This window comes from Oncorhynchus masou, unplaced genomic scaffold (genome assembly GCF_036934945.1).
Source record: "Oncorhynchus masou masou isolate Uvic2021 unplaced genomic scaffold, UVic_Omas_1.1 unplaced_scaffold_713, whole genome shotgun sequence".
NCBI lineage: Eukaryota > Metazoa > Chordata > Actinopteri > Salmoniformes > Salmonidae > Oncorhynchus > Oncorhynchus masou.
Genome location: NW_027013598.1, coordinates 355,477 through 381,393, shown reverse-complemented (window position 1 = coordinate 381,393; position 25,917 = coordinate 355,477). Strand labels below are relative to the sequence as shown.

General features: G+C 42.2%; 1 protein-coding gene across 1 annotated transcript in view; it reads left to right on the top strand.

Annotated features, from left to right (window-relative positions):
* Nucleotides 1-7,187: 7,187 nt before the first annotated feature.
* Nucleotides 7,188-25,917, top strand: part of LOC135537146 (uncharacterized) — a 37,764-nt gene continuing 19,034 nt past the window's right edge. The window contains exons 1-11 of the mRNA XM_064963346.1: nucleotides 7,188-7,277; nucleotides 8,089-8,150; nucleotides 8,686-8,834; nucleotides 9,224-9,352; nucleotides 9,494-9,605; nucleotides 9,686-9,752; nucleotides 9,853-9,899; nucleotides 17,507-17,688; nucleotides 17,818-17,931; nucleotides 20,575-20,861; nucleotides 21,241-21,339. Of these exons, the coding sequence (XP_064819418.1) occupies nucleotides 8,102-8,150; nucleotides 8,686-8,834; nucleotides 9,224-9,352; nucleotides 9,494-9,605; nucleotides 9,686-9,752; nucleotides 9,853-9,899; nucleotides 17,507-17,688; nucleotides 17,818-17,931; nucleotides 20,575-20,861; nucleotides 21,241-21,339 (1,235 nt within the window). The 5' untranslated portion in view covers nucleotides 7,188-7,277; nucleotides 8,089-8,101. The remainder of the gene's footprint in view (nucleotides 7,278-8,088; nucleotides 8,151-8,685; nucleotides 8,835-9,223; nucleotides 9,353-9,493; nucleotides 9,606-9,685; nucleotides 9,753-9,852; nucleotides 9,900-17,506; nucleotides 17,689-17,817; nucleotides 17,932-20,574; nucleotides 20,862-21,240; nucleotides 21,340-25,917) is intronic.

Below are 25,917 nucleotides of genomic sequence, written 5' to 3'. Positions count from 1 at the left end.
TAATAGAGACAGTAGATACAGTGGGGCAAAAAAGTATTTAGTCAGCCACCAATTGTGCAAGTTCTCCCACTTAAAAAGATGAGAGAGGCCTGTAATTTTCATCATAGGTACACTTCAACTATGACAGACAAAATGATTAAAAAAAATCAGAAAATCACATTGTAGGATTTTTTATGAATTTATTTGCAAATCACGATCCTCTAAAATTGTTTCTACATTCGTATATCTAGTCTTAGAATTAGCTTTCCTTGACTTATTCGCCATGATGTTAAATAAATAAACAGCTCTGAAGATGCAAGTCACCAAAATACCGCTGTGCGTAATAAGCGTCGCTCCTTCACGATTGAATTGTCAATGGCGAAAGAACGGTCCTTACGCCAGCGTTCAATGGAAAGGTTTGTCTTACAACAAAGAACCATGGGATATTGCCATTTACCTCTGCTCATTGGCTATCTACCCAGCTAGCTTTCAAGGCGATCAGTGGCCATTGGGTTAAAACCTGTTAAGGCTATGCACAATACTGCCCCCTTTGGAGGAATTGCGTGCCCATAGTAAACAGAAAAAAACTCTGTCCAAAATTGCTAATATATGCATATAATAATAATTATTGAATAGAAAACACTCTAAAGCTTCTAAAACCGTTCAAATTATGTCTGTATGTAAAGCAGAACTCACAGGGCAGCCATTCTCCCAAACTCTCTCTCTCATCAGGAAAGTTACCCCAACTTTGACGTCATCGCCCCCACCTTTCCCAACCAGCTACGGATCTGGCAACAGTTTGTGTGTGTTCAGCGTGCTGTGTTCTTTCAATAGGGCGAGGAATGGAGAAAATCCTGCGAGCTTTGACCGGTTGGCGGGCAAAATACTGAAGTGTCACGAGAATTTAGCTGCGCGTCCTGGCGCAATTGTAGACAGGGCACTCTTTGCTCCATTTCGTCTGAGGAGAGTTGCGTTCTTTTGGTTGAATTGCCAATTGTTTTGTACGTTAATAACATCCTAAAGCTTGATTCTGCACTTAGTTTGACCAGTTTAGTTGACATATAATATTTAATTTTGAAGTTTTGATGTGCAACTGTTCGTGACCAGAAGTCATTTTTGGTGCATTTCAGCTGAAGCTGTTTGCATATGCTAATACAAAGACACACGAACTGAAACCAAACGTTATATTAGGTAAGTATGACTCCTTCCACTACATTCTGATCGAAGACCATCAAAGGTAAGGGAATATTTATGTTGTAATTTTGTATTTCTGTTGACTCCAACATAGCAGAGAAATGTTGCTTATGTCTGAGCACCGCTTCAGATTATTGCATAGTGAACGAATTCTGTAATGTTAAAAATAAATGTAACACAGCGGTTGCATTAAGAAGCAGTGTATCTTTCTAACTATATGTAGAACATGTATATTTAGTCAAAGTTTATGATGTGTATTGCTGTTATCTGGCGTTATCTGGCGGAGCTTTCTATAATTTCTCCGTACATTTCTGTAGCATTTTTTGAACATGGCTCAATATAAACGGAGATTTATGGATATAAATTGCATATTATTGAAAAAAAACATAAATGTACTCTGTAACACGTCCTATTACTGTCATCTGATGAAGATTTTCAAAAGGTTAGTGAATGATTTTTCTTTTAATCCTGCGTTTGTGATTTGTGTTTTTTTGCTTGACAATATGGATACATATTGTATGTGTCCTTGTGGTGGTTTGATATACATATGTGCTATGTTTTCGCCGTAAAACATTTTAGAAATCTGACTCGCTGGGTAGATGAACAATGTGTTTATCTTTCATTTGAGCTATTGGACTTGTTAATGTGTGGAGGTTAAATATTTCTAAGAATATTTTTGCATTCTGTGCGCCATCTTTTGAGTTGAGCTTGGGGGGGTGCCCTTGGGGAACGTGTACCGTTAAGGCGTTAAAATACAGTCAATCAACGAGACAGTGGTCATATAATTGGTGCACAATGGGCTCATCACTTGTTGTCTTCCAATTGGTATTTCCGGGTCAATACGCAAAAAGACCCATCAAGTTTGGTTGTGTTACAAACAAATCAAACATGACTGCATAAAGTCAGGGAAAGACTGTCTATTTTACGTTGGATGTGACGTTGAAAATAGAATGACATGAAATTCAACGAGATAAGCGCTCACAAAATGTTTGGTGTTAGGCTATAAAAAATGGATTTAACCGAACAAAAGACCATTCATTGTGTAACAATGAGTCTTGGGATTGCAACCAGAGCAAGATCTTCAAAGGTAAATAATTTATTTCAATGCAATCTGTGATTTTATTACGCAAGTGCTGGTTGAATAAGTCATTTGATATGGGGTCTGTGTTCAGATAATGGTAGCGTATTCTTTCGCAATAAATCATTTTTAAATCTGACAACGCAGTTGGATTAGCAAGATTTTAGGGTTTCGAACCATGTGAGACACTTGAATGAATGTTTAATATGACTATTTATGTAGCGATCACCGTATGTTGTCGAATTTTATCCCGCTTAACGGGTTCGGTGCTCAGAGAGGTTAACCTCTAGCGTCGAGCAATCCCGTATCTGGGAGCGTAATCATAGCCTCAAGCTCATTAGCATAGCGCAACGTTAACTATTCATGAAAATCGCAAATGAAATGAAATAAATATATTGGCTCACAAGCTTAGCCTTTTGTTAACAACACTGTCATCTCAGATTTTCAAAATATGCTTTTCAACCATAGCTACACAAGCATTTGTGTAAGAGTATTGATAGCTAGCATAGCATTAAGCCTAGCATTCAGGAGGCAACATTTTCACAAAAACAAGAAAAGCATTCAAATAAAATCATTTACCTTTGAAGAACTTCGGATATTTTCAATGAGGAGACTCTCAGTTAGATAGCAAATGTTCAGTTTTTCCAAAAAGATTATTTGTGTAGGAGAAATCGCTTCATTTTGTTCATCACGTTTGGCTAAGAAAACCCCCCGAAAATTCCAAACTTTTTTCCAAATTAACTCCATAATATCGACAGAAACATGGCAAACGTTGTTTAGAATCAATCCTCAAGGTGTTTTTCACATATCTATTCGATGATAAATTATTCGTGGCAGTTGCCTTTCTCCTCTGAACCAAATGGAAAAGTGGACGCAGCTGGAGATTGCGCAATAATTTCGACGGAGGACACCAAATCAAATCCAATCAAATTTTATTTGTCACATACACATGGTTAGCAGATGTTAATGCGAGTGTAGCGAAATGCTTGGGCTTCCAGTTCCGACAATGCAGTAATAACCAACAAGTAATCTAACTAACAATTCCAAAACTAATTTCCTTTACAGAGTGTAAGGGGATAAAGATTATGTACATAAATATATGAATGAGTGATGGTGCAGAGCAGCATAGGCAAGATACAGTAGATGGCATCGAGTACAGTATATACATATGAGATGAGTATGTAAACAAAGTGGCATAGTTAAAGTGGCTAGTGATACATGTATTACATAAGGATGCAGCAGATGATAGAGTACAGTATATACGTATACATATGAGATGAATAATGTAGGGTATGTAAACATTATATTAGGTAGCATTGTTTAAAGTGGCTAGATATATATTTTACATCCTTCCCATCAATTCCCATTATTGAAGTGGCTGGAGTTGAGTCAGTGTGTTGGCAGCAGCCACTCAAGGCTAGTGGTGGCTGTTTAACAGTCTGATGGCCTTGAGATAGAAGCTGTTTTTCAGTCTCTCGGTCCCAGCTTTGATGTACCTGTACTGACCTCGCCTTCTGGATGATAGCGGGGTGAACAGGCAGTGGCTCGGGTGGGTGTTGTCCTTGATGATCTTTATGGCCTTCCTGTAACATCGGGTGGTGTAGGTGTCCTGGAGGGCAGGTAGTTTGCACCCGGTGATACGTTGTGCAGACCTCACTACCCTCTGGAGAGCCTTACGGTTGTGGGCGGAGCAGTTGCCGTACCAGGCGGTGATACAGCCCGCCAGGATGCTCTCGATTGTGCATCTGTAGAAGTTTGTGAGTGCTTTTGGTGACAAGCCGAATTTCTTCAGCCTCCTGAGGTTGAAGAGGCGCTGCTGCGCCTTCTTCACGATGCTGTCTGTGTGAGTGGACCAATTCAGTTTGTCTGTGATGTGTATGCCGAGGAACTTAAAACACTACCCTCTCCACTACTGTTCTATCGATGTGGATAGGGGGGTGTTCCCTCTGCTGTTTCCTGAAGTCCACAATCATCTCCTTAGTTTTGTTGACGTTGAGTGTGAGGTTATTGTCCTGACACCACACTCCGAGGGCCCTCACCTCCTCCCTGTAGGCCGTCTCGTCGTTGTTGGTAATCAAGCCTACCACTGTTGTGTCGTCCAGAAACTTGATGATTGAGTTGGAGGCGTGCGATGCCACGCAGTCGTGGGTGAACAGGGAGTACAGGAGCGGACACCTGGTAAAGTACCAAGCGGACACCTGGTAAATGTAGTCTCTTATGGTCAATCTTCCAATGATATGCCTACAAATACGTCACAATGCTGCAGACACCTTGGGAAACGACAGAATGTGTAGGCTCATTCCTGGCGCAATCACTGCCATATAAGGAGACATTGGAACACAACGCATTCAAAATCTGGGCATTTCCTGTATGAAATTTCATCTTGGTTTCGCCTGTAGCGTTAGTTCTGTGGCACTCACAGACAATATCTTTGTAGTTTTGGAAACGTCAGAGTGTTTTCTTTCCAAAGCTGTCAATTATATGAATAGTCAAGCATCTTTTCGTGACAAAATATCTTGTTTAAAATGGGAACGTTTTTTTATCCAAAAAAAAGAGCGCCCCCTATATCGAAGAAGTTAACACAGTGTCCAAAGAAGGGCCAGAAGTATACAGAATAGGGTCGTCTGCGTAGAGGTGGATCAGAGAATCACCAGCAGCAATAGCGGCATCATTGATGTATACAGAGAAGAGAGTCGGTCCAAGAATTGAACCCTGTGGCACCCCCATAGAGACTGCCAGAGGCCCGGACAACAGACCCTCTCCAACTTGACCTGAGGCTTGGATCATACTGGCTAGCAAGCTAATAGTGTTATTCTAATTGTGTTTTTATTCATGGCCGGGCCCGAATACAATAGGTGCAAGATGATTTGCACGCAAGAGGAGGGAGAAAAGGTGAAACTGATCGATGGCCCGGGAATCTTCCATAAATTTCGGGAAGAGATTCTCCGGATGTTAGCTCAGCTTGAACCGGACCGCCACTCGCCTGAAACTCTCCTGCCTCAGGGAGGACTACACCCTATTTTCAATGGGTCCACCTCTGTGAGGCATTAGAGGAGCCAAGCCCTCACACAGTATCTGGAACAAGATAAGAATCTATTAGCTCGGCCTTTCAGCTAAAAACACTCAACCATCTTGGAGGAATCTGTAATTCATTGGTGTTGTTACTGGATAATTGCAATGCAAATAGGTAGCTTATGTAGGTTTATAGGGCAGAATATCTTTAACAGTATAATTTATGAGGATGGTGTTACTAAATTAATGAATTACTGGTAAATTATAGGTAAATCATAACTTTCTACATCTGGACATTGAAATATGTATTTACCTTTATTTTGATATCAACTACCTTTCAAAAGTTTGGGATCACTTAAAAATGTCCTTGTTTTTGGAAGAAAAGCAAATGTTTTGCCCATTACAATAACATGAAATTGATCAGAAATACAGTGTAGACATTGTTATTAATGTTGTAAGTGACTATTGTAGCTGGAAACAGGTTATTTTGTATGGAATATCTACATAGGTGAACTGAGGCCCATTATCAGCAACCATCATTCCTGTGACGGCACGTTGTGTGAGCTAATCCAACTTTATCATATTAAAAAGGCTAATTGATCATGAGAAAACCCTTTTGCAATTATGTTAGCACAACTGAAAAACTTTCGTATTGATTAAAGAAGAAATAAAACTGGCCTTCTTTAGACTAGTTGAGTATCTGGAGCATCAGCATTTGTGGGTTGGCTTACAGGCTAAAAAAGGCCAGAAACAAAGAACTTTCTTCTGAAACTCGTCAGTCTATTCTTGTTCTGAGAAATGAAGGCTGTTCCATGCGGGAAATTGAGGGTTTTCTCTGTGTCTTCTGTCAGAGCAGGAGATGTGTTGTTAGAACTAGCAGGTTGTTGATGTGATTCTAGTCTGTCAGAACAGGAGATGTGTTGTTAGAACTAGCAGGTTGTTGATGTGATTCTAGTCTGTCAGAGCAGGAGATGTGTTGTTGGAACTAGCAGGTTGTTGATGTGATTCTAGTCTGTCAGAGCAGGAGATGTGTTGTTAGAACTAGCAGGTTGTTGATGTGATTCTAGTCTGTCAGAGCAGGAGATGTGTTGTTAGAACTAGCAGGTTGTTGATGTGATTCTAGTCTGTCAGAGCAGGAGATGTGTTGTTAGAACTAGCAGGTTGTTGATGTGATTCTAGTCTGTCAGAGCAGGAGATGTGTTGTTAGAACTAGCAGGTTGTTGATGTGATTCTAGTCTGTCAGAACAGGAGATGTGTTGTTAGAACTAGCAGGTTGTTGATGTGATTCTAGTCTGTCAGAACAGGAGATGTGTTGTTAGAACGAGCAGGTTGTTGATGTGATTCTAGTCTGTCAGAACAGGAGATGTGTTGCTAGAACGAGCAGGTTGTTGATGTGATTCTAGTCTGTCAGAGCAGGAGATGTGTTGTTAGAACTAGCAGGTTGTTGATGTGATTCTAGTCTGTCAGAACAGGAGATGTGTTGTTAGAACGAGCAGGTTGTTGATGTGATTCTAGTCTGTCAGAACAGGAGATGTGTTGTTAGAACGAGCAGGTTGTTGATGTGATTCTAGTCTGTCAGAGCAGGAGATGTGTTGTTAGAACTAGCAGGTTGTTGATGTGATTCTAGTCTGTCAGAACAGGAGATGTGTTGTTGGAACGAGCAGGTTGTTGATGTGATTCTAGTCTGTCAGAGCAGGAGATGTGTTGTTGGAACTAGCAGGTTGTTGATGTGATTCTCGTCTGACTGATAATGAGAGTGGGCAGGGCTGAGGCTTTCAGGACACACCCACTAGTGTAGAGAGGAGGATATGGTCTGGTTGCTGTTCTGCAGTACCTCATCATTTCCTCATCTCTTCTCCTCACATCAACTCATTTCACTCCTCCTCCTCAACAGTGACTAATCCAAGCCAGAAGCAGTAGCCAGCTCAGGTACTTTCAACATTCTCTGATTCTGAGCTACACTACCAAGACCAAGCTACTACTACTACTGTCACTGTGTTATTAGCCAGCTCAGGTACTCTCAACATTCTCTGATTCTGAGATACACTACCAAGACCAAGCTACTACTACTACTGTCACTGTGTTACTCTCAACATTCTCTGATTCTGAGCTACTCTACCAAGAACAAGCTACTACTACTACTGTCACTGTGTTACTCTCAACATTCTCTGATTCTGAGCTACACTACCAAGACCAAGCTACTACTACTGTCACTGTGTTACTCTCAACATTCTCTGATTCTGAGCTACACTACCAAGACCAAGCTACTACTACTGTCACTGTGTTACTCTCAACATTCTCTGATTCTGAGCTACACTACCAAGACCAAGCTACTACTACTACTGTCACTGTGTTACTCTCAACATTCTCTGATTCTGAGCTACTCTACCAAGAACAAGCTACTACTACTACTGTCACTGTGTTACTCTCAACATTCTCTGATTTATGTCCAGGTAATGTGCTACGTTACAGATGGAGCTGCTCTGTTATGTCATGATTAACTTATGTCACTTAAAAGTTCATTTGTGTTATGTTTTTTCATGTTATGCGATGTCATTTTAAATTAAATTATGTTAAATGCATAATGTAAGATTCTAGTTCAATGACTGGAAGTCTACAGGTACATTAGCAATGCTACCGTACCTGTAGACTTCCAGTCATTGTGCTAATGCAAAATAGCATTTGCTCTTGAAACAACCACTACCTTCCTTCCTAATGCACACGGAGACATTAAAATGGTATCCAGGATCCCGTTAACACTATTAAAGGTTATTAAATGTAGAGTTAAGTTGTTATGTAATGTAATATCATTGTTTCCTCTGTAGATCGGTTGGCAGAATGTCTCTGCTGCTTTGTTGTGTTGTGATGGCTCTGCACCTAGCAACAGGTGAATATAAAATCAAACAGTGTAACTAGTTTAATTCAACGATAAAAAAACACCCTCTGTGTCAATTTCCTATTTGATTTAACCTTCATTTAACTCGGCAGGTGAGTTTAGAACAAATTATTTATTTATTTAAACAGGTAACCATTTATCCACATTATAGCAGGTGGTATAAAGCCATAGACTATGAATGATAACGTCAAAGGACACACTGAAGTCTAACAAAACAACTCCAACAATCTTTTAATAATCATGAATTTCACTCATCCAATCATTAACCATCTGTGTAAGCGCTGTGCTTGTTGAATGTCCTTCCCTATAAGCGTGCTGAAAGTCTGTTGTCTGTTTGTTTACAGTAAATTGCATTGTATCTGGTCAAACCCAACTCTAGATGCTATACAGTATTTGAGGTGCTACTTGATCTATCTTAGTTTGCACTTTTGGGATTATTCCATTAATTGCTTCATATGTACCAGGTAAACTAAGTCAAGCACAGCTCTTGAACAGTACATACTGTCGGTGTGTGTTGTTGTTCCAGGGCTGGATGCTGCCCCAGGGGTGGTGAACACTACAGAGGAGGAGGTGGAAGGGGTGGACTCCCAGTCACCATGCCCAGCCGGGTGGCATCAGAATGAGCATCGCTGCTTCTCCTTCTTCCCCATCTGGGGCACCTGGGCCACTGCAGAGGTAACGCTTGTAATTGGGAGAGACTGAGAAACTAAAGGCCAACTTGTTCTGTTGCTGTAGTAGAGTTAGTTAGGCATTGATTTAGGGCAAATCCATGGTAAAAGAATGAAGCTAAAATATAATTTTTTCACATAACAGTTTATACTTTAAAATCTAGTTAAATTAAAAACTACTACTACAACTATTACTACTTCTGTCACCAATACTGCCACTTCTACTGCTGTCACTACTACAACTATTACTATTTCACAACCATTGATGCTTCAAGACCAGCACACATTTAATTCAGGAAATTTCCATTTCTAGCCTGCAATGATCTTCGCTCCCTGAGGTACTGCCAGGGCTTTAGCTCAGCGAGCTAACACAGTGTTCTCTGACTGTCACTCTAGTTGTACTGCTCCCAACACAGAGGGAACCTGGTGTCGGTTCACAGCCCGGGTCAACAGGTGTTTGTCCAGGATCTGGTCAGGAGACAAACAGACCAGCCGGTCTGGATGGGAGGCTACGATGCAGCTCAGGTACACTGGGTCAATAATTTATCAGTCATTCTGTCTGTCTGTCAAATGTCTACAGTTTACAGAGGCAAAAGCTCAGCGTACTTTCTGTTTAAAAACAATGAAGTGGTTTCAATCCATCAATCAATGTGTTTCTGTGATAAGGAGGGGATGTGGCTGTGGAGTGACGGCTCAGCTGTTGACAGTTTCTACTGGGAGGAGGATGAGCCCAGTAACTCTGGACAGGGGGAGAACTGTATGGAGCTGCACACTGGAGGTACACACACACACACACACACACACACACACTCTCTGAGCACATTGAAATAACTGAAGTGAGATTTGTCTTGACAACAGGTGGGCAGGGCTGGAATGACGTGGCCTGTGCAGAGCTGAGGTTCTATGTGTGTTCTATGGAGACAAGGTAGCAGGTCCAACACTGTCTTGTATCTGGACATGCTTTATACAGGCACCATATTAACACTCAATTACATTCATGGATTTTTTATTTCCTTTTCTTTTAGATCTGGTTTAGCATCATTGCCAAGTCAGAAGAAATCACATGAGAGAGGTAGGAATGTCTTGGCGCAGCTCCTTGTTGAATGGCACTCTGACATTTAGAAGATGATCTATCTGATCATTAATGACACTTGTGAAACATGAAACCGGTCTGGAATTGTTTTTAAACTATTAAGCTTTTTGTTGTCCTAGAAAACCTCTTCCTCTTTAACGGGATGTCTTCAACATTCTAAATCTCCTTTTATTTATATCTCCCATTTTAAATCTGACTTCCAACAGTCGATTCACTCTAAACAATGTGATTTTGACCACTTTCCCTGTAGCTTTGACAAAAACATAGAGCACATCATTAGTCTACTCTGCTATTCAAATCTAAAATTAGAACAGAAAAGCCTTCTACCAATTAAACTATACAGCTGTTTTGGTAACTGCATCATTTCATTTAATGGAGCTATCTTCCTACTGTTGAATTAACTGCCATAGAACTAGTTTAATGTTGCTAACTTCCCACTGTTGAATTAACTACCATAGAACTAGTTTAATGTAGCTAACTTCCTACTGTTGAATTAACTACCATATAACTAGTTTAATGTAGCTAACTTCCCGCTGTTGAATGAACTACCATAGAACTAGTTTAATGTAGCTAACTTCCTACTGTTGAATTAACTACCATATAACTAGTTTAATGTTGCTAACTTCCTACTGTTGAATTAACTACCATAGAACTAGTTTAATGTAGCTAACTTCCCACTGTTGAATTAACTACCATATAACTAGTTTAATGTTGCTAACTTCCTACTGTTGAATTAACTACCATATAACTAGTTTAATGTAGCTAACTTCCCACTGTTGAATTAACTACCATAGAACTAGTTTAATGTAGCTAACTTCCCACTGTTGAATTAACTACCATAGAACTAGTTTAATGTAGCTAACTTCCCACTGTTGAATGAACTACCATAGAACTAGTTTAATGAAGCTTACTTCCCACTGTTGAATTAACTACCATAGAACTAGTTCACACTCCAGGGTCTCTTAAATGAAAATGGATTACCCTCCCTTCAGCAAAATATATTTTCCCTCAACAGAGTCAAGCTGTTTCACCCCTGGAGTCGATTGTGCATCAGCCAATCAATTGACGTTACATAACTTCAAAAATCACGTCAAACACTCTGGCTTTCTTAAAGCATTCTGTTCATCAGCAAGCTGACCAGACTGTTCTAGATAGTGGATAGTAGACTGTTCTAGATAGTGGATAGTAGACTGTTCTAGATAGTGGATAGTAGACTGTTCTAGATAGTGGATAGTAGACTGTTCTAGATAGTGGATAGTAGACTGTTCTAGATAGTAGCTAGTAGACTGTTCTAGATAGTAGACTGTTCTAGATAGTGGATAGTAGACTGTTCTAGATAGTAGCTAGTAGACTGTTCTAGATAGTAGATAGTAGACTGTTCTAGATAGTGGATAGTAGACTGTTCTAGATAGTAGACTGTTCTAGATAGTGGATAGTAGACTGTTCTACATAGTAGATAGTAGACTGTTCTAGATAGTAGATAGTAGACTGTTCTAGATAGTAGATAGTAGACTGTTCTAGATAGTGGATAGTAGACTGTTCTAGATAGTAGATAGTAGACTGTTCTAGATAGTAGATAGTAGACTGTTCTAGATAGTAGACTGTTCTAGATAGTAGACTGTTCTAGATCGTCGATAGTAGACTGTTCTAGATAGTAGATAGTAGACTGTTCTAGATAGTAGATAGTAGACTGTTCTAGATAGTAGATAGTAGACTGTTCTAGATAGTAGATAGTAGACTGTTCTAGATAGTAGATAGTAGACTGTTCTAGATAGTGGATAGTAGACTGTTCTAGATAGTAGACTGTTCTAGATAGTAGACTGTTCTAGATCGTCGATAGTAGACTGTTCTAGATAGTAGATAGTAGACTGTTCTAGATAGTAGATAGTAGACTGTTCTAGATAGTAGATAGTAGACTGTTCTAGATAGTAGATAGTAGACTGTTCTAGATAGTAGATAGTAGACTGTTCTACATAGTAGATAGTAGACTGTTCTAGATAGTAGATAGTAGACTGTTCTAGATAGTAGACTGTTCTAGATAGTAGACTGTTCTAGATCGTCGATAGTAGACTGTTCTAGATAGTAGATAGTAGACTGTTCTAGATAGTAGATAGTAGACTGTTCTAGATAGTAGATAGTAGACTGTTCTAGATAGTAGATAGTAGACTGTTCTAGATAGTAGATAGTAGACTGTTCTAGATAGTGGATAGTAGACTGTTCTAGATAGTAGATAGTAGACTGTTCTAGATAGTAGATAGTAGACTGTTCTAGATAGTAGACTGTTCTAGATAGTAGACTGTTCTAGATCGTCGATAGTAGACTGTTCTAGATTTACATTTTACATTACATTTAAGTCATTTAGCAGACGCTCTTATCCAGAGCGACTTACAAATTGGTGAATTCACCTTCTGACATCCAGTGGAACAGCCACTTTACAATAGTGCATCTAAGTCATTAAGGGGGGGGGTGAGAAGGATTACTTATCCTATCCTAGGTATTCCTTGAAGAGGTGGGGTTTCAGGTGTCTCCGGAAGGTGGTGATTGACTCCGCTGTCCTGGCGTCGTGAGGGAGTTTGTTCCACCATTGGGGGGCCAGAGCAGCGAACAGTTTTGACTGGGCTGAGCGGGAACTGTACTTCCTCAATGGCAGGGAGGCGAGCAGGCCAGAGGAGGATGAACGCAGTGCCCTTGCTTGGGTGTAGGGCCTGATCAGAGCCTGGAGGTACTGCGGTGCCGTTCCCCTCACAGCTCCGTAGGCAAGCACCATGGTCTTGTAGCGGATGCGAGCTTCAACTGGAAGCCAGTGGAGAGAGCGGAGGAGCGGGGTGACGTGAGAGAACTTGGGAAGGTTGAACACCAGACGGGCTGCGGCGTTCTGGATGAGTTGTAGGGGTTTAATGGCACAGGCAGGGAGCCCAGCCAACAGCGAGTTGCAGTAATCCAGACGGGAGATGACAAGTGCCTGGATTAGGACCTGCGCCGCTTCCTGGGTGAGGCAGGGTCGTACTCTGCGGATGTTGTAGAGCATGAACCTACAGGAACGGGCCACCGCCATGATGTTGGTTGAGAACGACAGGGTGTTGTCCAGGATCACGCCAAGGTTCTTAGCGCTCTGGGAGGAGGACACAGTGGAGTTGTCAACCGTGATGGCGAGATCATGGAACGGGCAGTCCTTCCCCGGGAGGAAGAGCAGCTCCGTCTTGCCGAGGTTCAGCTTGAGGTGGTGATCCGTCATCCACACTGATATGTCTGCCAGACATGCAGAGATGCGATTCGCCACCTGGTCATCAGAAGGGGGAAAGGAGAAGATTAATTGTGTGTCGTCTGCATAGCAATGATAGGAGAGACCATGTGAGGTTATGACAGAGCCAAGTGACTTGGTGTATAGCGAGAATAGGAGAGGGCCTAGAACAGAGCCCTGGGGGACACCAGTGGTGAGAGCGCGTGGCGAGGAGACAGATTCTCGCCACGCCACCTGGTAGGAGCGACCTGTCAGGTAGGACGCAATCAAGCGTGGGCCGCGCCGGAGATGCCCAACTCGGAGAGGGTGGAGAGGAGGATCTGATGGTTCACAGTATCGAAGGCAGCCGATAGGTCTAGAAGGATGAGAGCAGAGGAGAGAGAGTTAGCTTTAGCAGTGCGGAGCGCCTCCGTGATGCAGAGAAGAGCAGTCTCAGTTGAATGACTAGTCTTGAAACCTGACTGATTTGGATCAAGAAGGTCATTCTGAGAGAGATAGAGGGAGAGCTGGCCAAGGACGGCACGTTCAAGAGTTTTGGAGAGAAAAGAAAGAAGGGATACTGGTCTGTAGTTGTTGACATCGGAGGGATCGAGTGTAGGTTTCTTCAGAAGGGTGCAACTCTCGCTCTCTTGAAGACGGAAGGGACGTAGCCAGCGGTCAGGGATGAGTTGATGAGCGAGGTGAGGTAAGGGAGAAGGTCCCCGGAAATGGTCTGGAGGAGAGAGGAGGGGATAGGGTCGAGCGGGCAGGTTGTTGGGCGGCCGGCCGTCACAAGAAGCGAGATTTCATCTGGAGAGAGAGGGGAGAAAGAGGTCAGAGCACAGGGTAGGGCAGTGTGAGCAGAACCAGCGGTGTCGTTTGACTTAGCAAACGAGGATCGGATGTCGTCGACCTTCTTTTCAAAATGGTTGACGAAGTCATCTGCAGAGAGGGAGGAGGGGGGAGGGGGAGGAGGATTCAGAAGGGAGGAGAAGGTGGCAAAGAGCTTCCTAGGGTTAGAGGCAGATGCTTGGAATTTAGAGTGGTAGAAAGTGGCTTTAGCAGCAGAGACAGAGGAGGAAAATGTAGAGAGGAGGGAGTGAAAGGATGCCAGGTCCGCAGGGAGGCGGGTTTTCCTCCATTTCCGCTCGGCTGCCCGGAGCTCTGTTCTGTGAGCTCGCAATGAGTCATCGAGCCACGGAGCGGGAGGGGAGGACCGAGCCGGCCTGGAGGATAGGGGACATAGAGAGTCAAAGGATGCAGAAAGGGAAGAGAGGAGGGTTGAGGAGGCAGAGTCAGGAGAAAGGTTGGAGAAGGTATGAGCAGAGGGAAGAGATGAAAGGATGGAAGAGGAAAGAGTAGCGGGGGAGAGAGAGCGAAGGTTGGGACGGCGCGATACCATCCGAGTAGGGGCAGTGTGGGAAGTGTTGGATGAGAGCGAGAGGGAAAAGGATACAAGGTAGTGGTCGGAGACTTGGAGGGGAGTTGCAGTGAGGTTAGTGGAAGAACAGCATCTAGTAAAGATGAGGTCGAGCGTATTGCCTGCCTTGTGAGTAGGGGGAAGGTGAGAGGGTGAGGTCAAAAGAGGAGAGGAGTGGAAAGAAGGAGGCAGAGAGGAATGAGTCAAAGGTAGACGTGGGGAGGTTAAAGTCGCCCAGGACTGTGAGAGGTGAGCCGTCCTCAGGAAAGGAGCTTATCAAGGCATCAAGCTCATTGATGAACTCTCCGAGGGAACCTGGAGGGCGATAAATGATAAGAATGTTAAGCTTGAAAGGGCTGGTAACTGTGACAGCATGGAATTCAAAGGAGGCGATAGATAGATGGGTAAGGGGGAGAGAGAGAATGACCACTTGGGAGAGATGAGGATCCCGGTGCCACCACCCCGCTGACCAGAAGCTCTCGGGGTGTGCGAGAACACGTGGGTGGACGAAGAGAGAGCAGTAGGAGTAGCAGTGTTATCTGTGGTGATCCATGTTTCCGTCAGTGCCAGGAAGTCGAGGGACTGGAGGGAGGCATAGGCTGAGATGAACTCTGCCTTGTTGGCCGCAGATCGGCAGTTCCAGAGGCTACCGGAGACCAGGAACTCCACGTGGGTCGTGCGCGCTGGGACCACCAGATTAGGGTGGCCGCGGCCACGCGGTGTGGAGCGTTTGTATGGTCTGTGCAGAGAGGATAGAACAGGGATAGATAGACACATAGTTAACAGGGTACAGAAGAGGCTACGCTAATGCAAAGGAGATTGGAATGACAAGTGGACTACACGTCTCGAATGTTCAGAAAGTTAAGCTTACGTAGCAAGAATCTTATTGACTAAAATGATTGAAATGAAACAGTACTGCTGGAGTAGGCTAGCTGGTAGTGGCTGCGATGTTGACACTACACTAATCAAGTCGTTCCGTCGAGTGTAATAGTTTCTACAGTGCTGCTATTCGGGGCTAGCTGGCTAGCTAGCAAGGTTGATTGCGTTCCGTTACTTAAAAGAACGACAATAGCTGGCTGGCTAACCTAGAAAATCGCTCTAGGCTACACAATTGTCTTAGATACAAAGACGGCTATGTATCTAGCTAGCTACGATCAAACAAAACAAACCGTTGTACTGTAATAGTTACTACGGTGCTGCTATTCAAACAGTAGAAGAACGACAATAGCTGGCCAGCTAACCTAGAAAGCTAACCTAGAAAATCGCTCTAGACTACACAATTGTCTTAGATACAAAGACGGCTATGTAGCTGGCTAGCTACGATCAAACAAATCAAACCGTTGTACTGTAATGAAGTGAAATGAAAATGTGATACTACCTGTGGAACGACGCGGAATGTTGACCGGGTAGTTGGAGTTCAATTCGGTAGAGGTTGGCTAGCTGTTGGCTAGCTAGCTAGCAGCATTTCCTACGTTAAGGACGACAAATAGCTGGCTAGCTAACCTCGGTAAATTAAGATAATCACTCTAAGTCTACACACTCTAAACTGCACAATTATCTTGGATACGAAGACAACTATGTAGCTAGCTGACACTACGCTAATCGAGTCGTTCAGTTGAGTGTAATAGTTACTACAGTGCTAGTGGACAGTGGATGTTAGCTAGCTGCTTAGCTGCTTAGCTAGCTGCTTAGCTAGCTGCTGGGCAGATACGTTAGGACGACGAAATACGATAATTATGCAATTGTCGTTGATACAAGGACGGCTATGTAGCTGGCTAAGAAGAAATTGCTAAGATTAGACAAATCAAACCGTTGTACTATAACGAAATGTAATGAAAAGTTATAAAAAGTTATACTACCTGCGGACCGAAGTGTAGATGCGGCCGCTCGCTCCAACCGGAACCGGAAGTCGATAGTGGGAGAGCCTGTTATTTAGAATTCATGAATACAAGTTACAAACATTGCTAATGCGACTAATCCCTCTATGGTTCAATGTGATTTTAGTGTCCTTTTTGGAGGATTTTGACATAGGATTGATTATAGATTTCTACGATACAGAAGGAATAATGCCAATCTCAAAACAAGTCTGCAAAGAGTTCAAATAGTATTTGGAAAAGTTTTGGGGGAAATTATGACATATTTCACAATAATTGATGCAAGAAATACATGTATTGTTCCGATATCATTCCAACATAGGTGTACTGTAATCAAATGAGACAAATGAATGACTGAAAGAAGCAAGGTTTAGCAGGCACCAGTTAGCATCAAGCCTGTCTGGAGCATCTGACCATAGGTTCTCATCCACATCACAGTAAATGTCCTCATTGTTCATGCACCTGCGGAAAAACCTTTTGGCATGACAAATCCAAGCCTGACATAGTTCTGGATTGATGTCATTGCATGCCTCATCCATGGCCTGAAGGAGGGCGGTATGCTCATGTGGATGGCCATCATACATCTTCCACCTCTATTGTAATCATTAAATGTATTTTAATTGTGCGTATGTGTTATAGTGTGTGTGGCTCAGTTCGTATGAGCATGGCACTAGCAACACCAGAGCTGTGGGTTTGATTCCCACTGAGGTTACATACCAACACTTTGGAGAAAAACACCTGCTACACAAATAGCATATATTAGAGTCATAATAAAATGTATTTTAACAAATAAGAAGAGAATCATATCTAAAGTAAAGAGTGGGTTGCATTGTGAAAAGCATTTACATTTATATGAACATGTATTGCAATGTGAAACATGTATTTCTAGATGAAACACTGATTAAGTTTGGTGAATAAGTGACTGTATGATTTTGTGTCTTGTAATAGTCAATAAAAAAATGGCTTAGTTTTGAAACAACTGTCTTTTTGATTAACTGTTTTGAGTTTTGTACTAATCATTGCTAAAATGTACCACGTAGTTGTGAACACTGCCCCTCCCTCCCTCCCCCAGAGCTGGTTGAAGAGGTGAGTATTTATGACGTCCTGTGGGAGACCAGTGAGAGAGTAGCAGATGAGATCCTCGACTCAGCCTTCCTCAGAGGGATGTATTCCAGACGTCTGCCTGCCCGCTGCTATGCTGACTTCTGCCACCAGGAGGTGCTATACCTGGACAGAGTCATCACCATGCTGCGGGTGAAAAGAAAATAAATAAAACAAATACCGCAAAGATTTACTTACTATGACTGTGATACGTGGTTGTCGTGCCTAGTTATCTTAAGATAAGTTGCTCTGTATAACAGTATACATGTGTGTATGAGCCAGGTGCTGATCAGAACAGTCCAGGGTCCTCCAGACATCATGCTGTTTCTCCAGAGAACACATCAACGCTACCAGGAGTCTCTGAAGAAGGCCCAGATCCAAACTCCACCACACCTGGTAGGAAGCTGTTATAACAATCACCCTTAATATACAATTTAAGATAATACACTTCTCAAAAAAATAAAGGGAACACTTAAACAACACAATGTAACTCCAATTCAATCACACTTCTGTGAAATCAAACTGTCCACATAGGAAGCAACACTGATTGACAATAAATTTCACATGCTGTTGTGCAAATGGAATAGACAACAGGTGGAAATTATAGGCAATTAGCAAGAAACCCGCAATAAAGGAGTGGTTCTGCAGGTGGTGACCTCAGACCACTTCTCAGTTCCTATGCTTCCTGGCTGATGTTTTGGTCACTTTTGAATGCTGGCAGTGCTTTCACTCTAGTAGTAGCATGAGACAGAGTCTACAACAACACAAGTGGCTCAGGTAGTGCAGCTCATCCAGGATGGCACATCAATGCGAGCTGTGGCAAGAAGGTTTGAGGTGTCTGTCAGCGTAGTGTCCAGAGCATGGAGGCGCTACCAGGAGACAGGCCAGTACATCAGGAGACATGGAGGAGGCCGTAGGAGGGCAACAACCCAGCAGCAGGACCGCTACCTCTGCCTTTGTGCAAGGAGGAGCAGGAGGAACACTGCCAGAGCACTGCAAAATGACCTCCAGCAGGCCACAAATGTGCATGTGTCTGCTCAAACGGTCAGAAGCAGACTCCATGAGGGTGGTGTAAGGGCCCGACGTCCACAGGTGGGGGTTGTGCTTACAGCCTAACACCGTGCAGGACGTTTGGCATTTGCCAGAGAACACCAAGATTGGCAAATTCGCCACTGGCGCCCTGGGCTCTTCACAGGTGAAAGCAGGTTCACACTGAGTACATGTGACAGAGTCTGGAGACGCCGTGGAGAACGTTCTGCTGCTTGCAACATCCTCCAGGATGACAGGTTTGGCGGTGTGTCAGTCATGGTGTGGGGTGGCATTTCTTTGGGGGCCGCACAGCCCTCCATGTGCTCGCCAGAGGTAGTCTGACTGCCATTAGGTACCGAGATGAGATCCTCAGACCCCTTGTGAGACCATATGCTGGTGCGGTTGGCTCTGGGTTCCTCCTAATGCAAGACAATGCTAGACCTCATGTGGCTGGAGTGTGTCAGCAGTTCCTGCAAGAGGAAGGCATTGATGCTATGGACTGGCCCGCCCGTTCCCCAGACCTGAATCCAATTGAGCACATCTGGGACATCATGTCTTGCCCCATCCACCAACGCCACGTTGCACCACAGGCTGTCCAGGAGTTGGCGGATGCTTTAGTCCAGGTCTGTGTGGAGATCCCTCAGGAGACCATCCGTCACCTCATCAGGAGCATGCCCAGGCGTTGTAGGGAGGTCATACAGGCACGTGGAGGCGACACACACTACTGAGCCTCATTTTGACTTGTTTTAAAAGGACATTACATACCTCTACATCAAATTTGGATCAGCCTGTAGTTTGGTTTTCACTTTAATTTTGAATGCGACTCCAAATCCAGACCTCCGTGGGTTGATAAATTTGATTTCCATTGATAATTTTTGTGTGATTTTGTTTTCAGCACATTCAACTATGTAAAGAAAAAAGTATTTAATAAGAATATTTCATTCATTCAGATCTAGGATGTGTTATTTTAGTGTTCCCTTTATTTCTTTGAGCAGTGTATATCCTAATGTACAATTTAAGATAATAGTACTTAATATACAATTTAAGATAACATATATATTTATACAATTTAAGATAATATATTAATATATAATTTAAGAGTACTTAAGCAAGAAAATTCAACTAGAACGTAGTAGGTGATTTATCAATTCCAAAAACATTTCATAAACGTTTAAAAAAAACAACCTTTTTTAACCTTTTTTGTTTTGGTTAATTTCAAGTTCAATTTTGGTTACCCAAGTTTTGGTGTATTTAAACATGTCCCCAAAATGTAAACCCATAATATCGTCTATCTTTTCCCTTTTTGACTCCCTTTATTTCATTCAATTCAGGTCTTTTAACAGGACAACATGACAAGGAAGATTTTAATTTACAGGATATTTGAGAAACCCAAATGCATTCAGATCCAACCTGGTGTAGCTATAAAAAACAGCTATACTAAATTACAACACACTACTACATGTGTTTCGATGTGGAGCATACACACGGCTTTATAGCCAATGTTCTCTATTGGTCTTTAAGCTACTTCCCTAAAACAACAATTGTACACTATAGACTTAAGTGTTCACTGCATACTACAGTTGAAGTCGGAAGTTTGCATACACTTAGGTTGGAGTCATTAAAACTCGTTTTTCAACCACTCCACAAATTTCATTTTAACAAACTATAGTTTTAGCAAGTCGGTTAGGACATCTACTTTGTGCATGACACAATTACTTATTCCAACAATTGTTTACAGACATATTATTTACCTTATAATTCACTGTATCACAAATCCAGTGGATCAGACGTTTACATACACTATGTTGACTGTGCCTTTAAACAGCTTGGAAAATTCCAGAAAATTATGTAATAGCTTTAGAAGCTTCTGATAGGCTTCTGATAGGCTAATTGACATCATCGTATTTATTTATGACATGCAGGAGGGACTGGTACTCCCTGTATATAGCTTCACCTTGGTCTCCACGTCTCTCTTCCTCCTCCTCTTCATCCTCCTCCCCATGCCTACAGAACCTGTCCTCCATCCAGCCCTCTGCAGCTGTGCGTCAGTACCTCCAGAGCTTCCATGACATTGTGAATGAGGAGCCCATCTACTGGCTGGTGTCTCTGCTGCCCAGAGCCCTGCTCAGACCTTACCTGGCACAGAACCTGCCCCTGGGAGAGAGGACCAGACCAGACCCCAGCCCCTGCCTCTACCCCTGGCTAAACCTCTTCCCCTGCCCCTGCTACCAGTGGGGGGGAGAGGACATGATGTCAGACCAGAGGAGCCAGAAGGATGAGTCAGGGACAAATTACAGGTATATTGAGGAAATTATAATGTAATACAACTGATACAATATATAATATATGCTAATTGATATTGATGATATGAGGTATGCTGATTGATACTGATGATATGAGGTATGCTGATTGATACTGATGATATGAGGTATGCTGATTGATACTGATGATATGAGGTATGCTGATTGATATTGATGATATAATATATGCTGGTTGATATTGATGATATGAAGTATGCTGATTGATATTGATGATATAATACATTGTTAATTGATATTGATGATATTGATTGCCTATGGAAGTTTATAGTGTCTGAACTCCACATTGTTGTGTTTAATCTTGTCAAATGTGGTGATATTGTGGAGTGACTCTTTTCTATCCTGTCTCTCTCTCCAGGCATCTACTGGAGAAGTACCAGGGTGTGATAGACGTCTATAAGGCTGTCAACATCTTCAGAGTCCAGATGATCAACGAGAAGTCTCTCTTCACCTCCAGGTGCGGTGAGCCTGACTTAGGTCTACAGTTAGCCTGACTTAGGTCTACAGTTAACCTGACTTAGGTCTACAGTTAGCCTGACTTGGGTATGCTGTTAGCATGGTCCTGCTATCTATGTTTACAGTTAACCAGATCCGGCTATCAAATTCTACAGTTAGCCTGGTCCTGCTAACTAAGTCTACAGTTAGCCTGGTCCTGCTATCTAATTCTACAGTTAGCCTGGTCCTGCTAACTAAGTCTACAGTTAGCCTGGTCCTGCTAACTAAGTCTACAGTTAGCCTGGTCCTGCTAACTAAGTCTACAGTTAGCCTGGTCCTGCTAACTAAGTCTACAGTTAGCCTGGTCCTGCTAACTAAGTCTACAGTTAGCCTGGTCCTGCTAACTAAGTCTACAGTTAGCCTGGTCCTGCTAACTAAGTCTACAGTTAGCCTGGTCCTGCTAACTAAGTCTACAGTTAGCCTGGTCCTGCTAACTAAGTCTACAGTTAGCCTGGTCCTGCTAACTAAGTCTACAGTTAGCCTGGTCCTGCTATCTAATTCTACAGTTAGCCTGGTCCTGCTATCTAATTCTACAGTTAGCCTGGTCCTGCTAACTACGTCTACAGTTAGCCTGGTCCTGCTAACTAAGTCTACAGTTAGCCTGGTCCTGCTAACTAATTCTACAGTTAGCCTGGTCCTGCTAACTACGTCTACAGTTAGCCTGGTCCTGCTAACTAAGTCTACAGTTAGCCTGGTCCTGCTAACTAAGTCTACAGTTAGCCTGGTCCTGCTATATAATTCTACAGTTAGCTTGGTCCTGCTATCTAAGTCTACAGTTAGCTTGGTCCCGCTAAACAAGTCTTGCAAGGTCTCCCTCTCAAAACAGGCTCTGAATCCTACGGGATCTTCTTAGCCTAAGCACCAGTCAATTTTGTGATGTTCATCTCTGTATTACTAGTTGGCAGAGTAATATAACTGAGGTCATATATCATGTTGTCTCTGTGATGTTCATCTCTGTAATAATGTTCAATGTCTCTGTTATGTTCATCTCTGTATTACTGTTAAATATCTCTGTGATTTTCATCTCTGTATTAATGTTAAATATCTCTGTGATGTTCATCTCTGTGTTAATGTTTATTGTCTCTGTGATGTTCATCTCTGTGTTACTAGTTGACAGAGTAATATAACTGAGGTCATATATATAATGTTGTCTCTGTGATGAATCAATGAATATCTGATGTCATCTATTCCGTCTGTGTAATATCATCCTAGCTGGTTTCCCATTGGTGACGAGGAGGAAGAGGAGGACCAACCCAATCTGTTGTCTGTGGAGTCTGGTCCTGACATTAGGGCGAGTGACGTATTTATTTATGACATGTTAATCTTGTAATGAAGTCAGTCGAGGATTGTGCTAATTTTTTTACATTTTATTTCACCTTTATTTAACCAGGTAGGCTAGTTGAGAACACCTTCTCATTTACAACTGAGACCTGGCCAAGATAAAGCAAAGCATTTCGACACAAACAAGAACACAGAGTTACACATGGAATAAACAAACGTACAGTCAAAAATTCAGTACAAAAAGTCTATATACAGTGTGTGCAAATGAGGTAAGATAAGGGAGGTAAGGCAGTAAATAGGCCATGGTGGCAAAGTAATTATAATACAGCAATTAAACACTGGAGTGGTAGATGTGCAGAAGATGAATGTGGAAATAGAGATACTGGGTGCAAAGGATCAAGAAAAATAAATAAACATAGTATGGGGATGAGGTAGTTGGATGGGCTATTTACAGATGGGCTATGTACAGGTGCAGTGATCTGTGATGATTGATAATGTGACTGTTTCTCTTTTTAACATTTACATGTATTTTCTTACACACTGACACCCCCAATCCCCCCAAAACAGTTGTTCTTTGCAAACAACCAATTTAGGCCAGCCCACTGTGCTTAACGATGGACCGGCCCATCTGCCCCCTAAATGTCCTATCGCCAGTCAGTTTCTGGTTCATAGTGACTCTATTGGGACAGCTATGTCAGGAGAGGCTTTCAGATAACACATCCTATCTCTCATTGGTCTTGTTTGTCCTGTCCCTTAAATCTGGTTGTTTCTGTCGCCCCCTCCAGGTGAAGCTGTAGCAGTGCAGCTGTAGAATACAGGGAGCTGAGTGTGTAAGGCTGTGTGTGTTGGCTTTCACACTGGGCAGGACTGTTCCTCTTGTCAGACATATTCCACTTTTATGTTAGTAACTTCCCCCAAATAACTACTGTTTAAACTGTATTAATCCAATAACACAATGAATGTACACATCTAATAACACATTTAATTATTGTCAACAAAGGGGCTACAATAAAATAAAAAATAGTTTGGAAATAAAATCATAGAATGAAACTGTGTGAACTGTTAAACTGTATTTTCTATATGGGTAGTGCAATATGAATAATACACAGCCAATCACAATAATTGCTCTGGCTAGCCAATAAACAGATGGTATTTCTTCCAAGAATTGACCAATCAGAACAAGCTAAGGTTGCCCAACTAGCAGTGGGCCAATATTTGAATGCTCCATTGTATAAACAATTGTATTTATCCTATGTTCATATTTTATATTCATGTTGGATCCACTGATTTCAAACAATTAGAGAATAGTTGTCCTTATCACATATTCCTCAAATTCTGTCTTTAATTATTTCCTGGATATACAATCAAAAAAATAACATTATGGTTGAGATGTCAACCTGTTCTTAAATGAATAGATGAAAGCCTTTCTCTTTGGGACGTACCAAACATAACATGGTGGAACAAACTCCCTCACGACGCCAGGACAGCGGAGTCAATCACCACCTTCCGGAGACACCTGAAACCCCACCTCTTCAAGGAATACCTAGGATAGGATAAGTAATCCTTCTCACCCCCCTCCCCCTTAATGATTTAGATGCACTATTGTAAAGTGGCTGTTCCACTGGATGTCAGAAGGTGAATTCACCAATTTGTAAGTCGCTCTGGATAAGAGCGTCTGCTAAATGACTTAAATGTAAATGTAATAACTCCTGTTACTTTAACACTTTCACCTTTCTGGGTGGAACGTTGTGAAGTTCCAATCCTGACGAGTGGATTGACAAAAATAGAGGGTTTTATATCAGAATTTATGGTCTGGATGATGATGTTGAGGAGTGAGGATAGTTAGAAACCAGATGTTGTCTACTGTCAGATTTACATGTTGAGGATAGTTCGAAACCCAGATGTTGTCTCCTGTCAGATATACATGTTGAGGATAGTTAGAAACCCAATGTTTTCTCCTGTCAGATTTACATGTTGAGGATAGTTAGAAACCAGATGTTGTCTCCTGTCAGATTTACATGTTGAGGATAGTTAGAAACCCAATGTTTTCTCCTGTCAGATTTACATGTTGAGGATAGTTCGAAACCCGATGTTGTCTCCTGTCAGATTTACATGTTGAGGATAGTTAGAAACCCAATGTTTTCTCCTGTCAGATTTACATGGCGAGGAGCGAGGATAGTTAGAAGCCTTCCACAAGCTTCCCACAATAAGTTGCATAAATGTTGGTCCTTTCCTCCTGTCAGAGCTGGTGTAATTGAGGCAGATTTGTAGGCTTCCATGCTCGCACACGCTTTTTCAGTTCTGCCCACAAATGTTGTATGGGATTGAGGTCAGGGCTTTGTGGGCAACTCAAATACCTCGACTTTGTTGTCCTTAAGCCAATTTGCTACAATTTTGGAAGCATGCTTGGGGTCGTTGTCCATTTGAAAGGCCCATTTACGACCAAGCTTTAACTTCCTGACTGAAATCTTGAGATGTTGCTTCAATATATCCACATAATTTTCCTGCCTCATGAAGCCATCTATTTTGTGAAGTGCACCAGTCCCTCCTTCCCTCCCTTTGTGAATTTATGGCACCTGTGCTGGTGGAAAAATATTTCTATGTGGGGCGCCGTCCTCAAACATTCGCATGGCAGGCTTTCGCTGTAAAGCCTATTGTAAATCGGACAGTGCAGTTAGATTAACAGGAATCTAAGCTTTTAACCAATATAAGACACTTGTATGTACCTAAATGTTTAATATCCACCATTTTTATGATTATTCATTTGAATTGCGTGCCCTCCAGTTTCACCGGAAGTTATACGCCTAGCCTTAACTTTGTGGCTGCAGGGGCAGTATTGTATTGTATCGTATTGTATTGTATTGTACAGTATTGTATTGTATTGTACAGTATTGTATTGTATTGTATTGTATTGTACAGTATTGTGTAGCTTGGATGAAAAGGTGCCCATTGTAAACGGGCCAACTCCTCAGTCTCAGCTGCTAATATATGCATATTATTATTATTGGATAGAAAACACTCTATAGTTTCCAAAACTGTCAATATATTGTCTGTGAGTATAACATAACTGATATTGCAGGTGACACCCTGAGGAAAATCAAAACAGGAAGTGGCTTCTATTTTGAAAACTCCATGTTCCATAGCCTCCCTTTGCTGGATTTAAAGGGATATGAACCAGATTCCTTTTCATATCGCTTCCTCAAGGTGTCAAGTCTTCAGACAGTTTCAGGCTTTTATTTTGAAAAATGAGCCAGAGCGA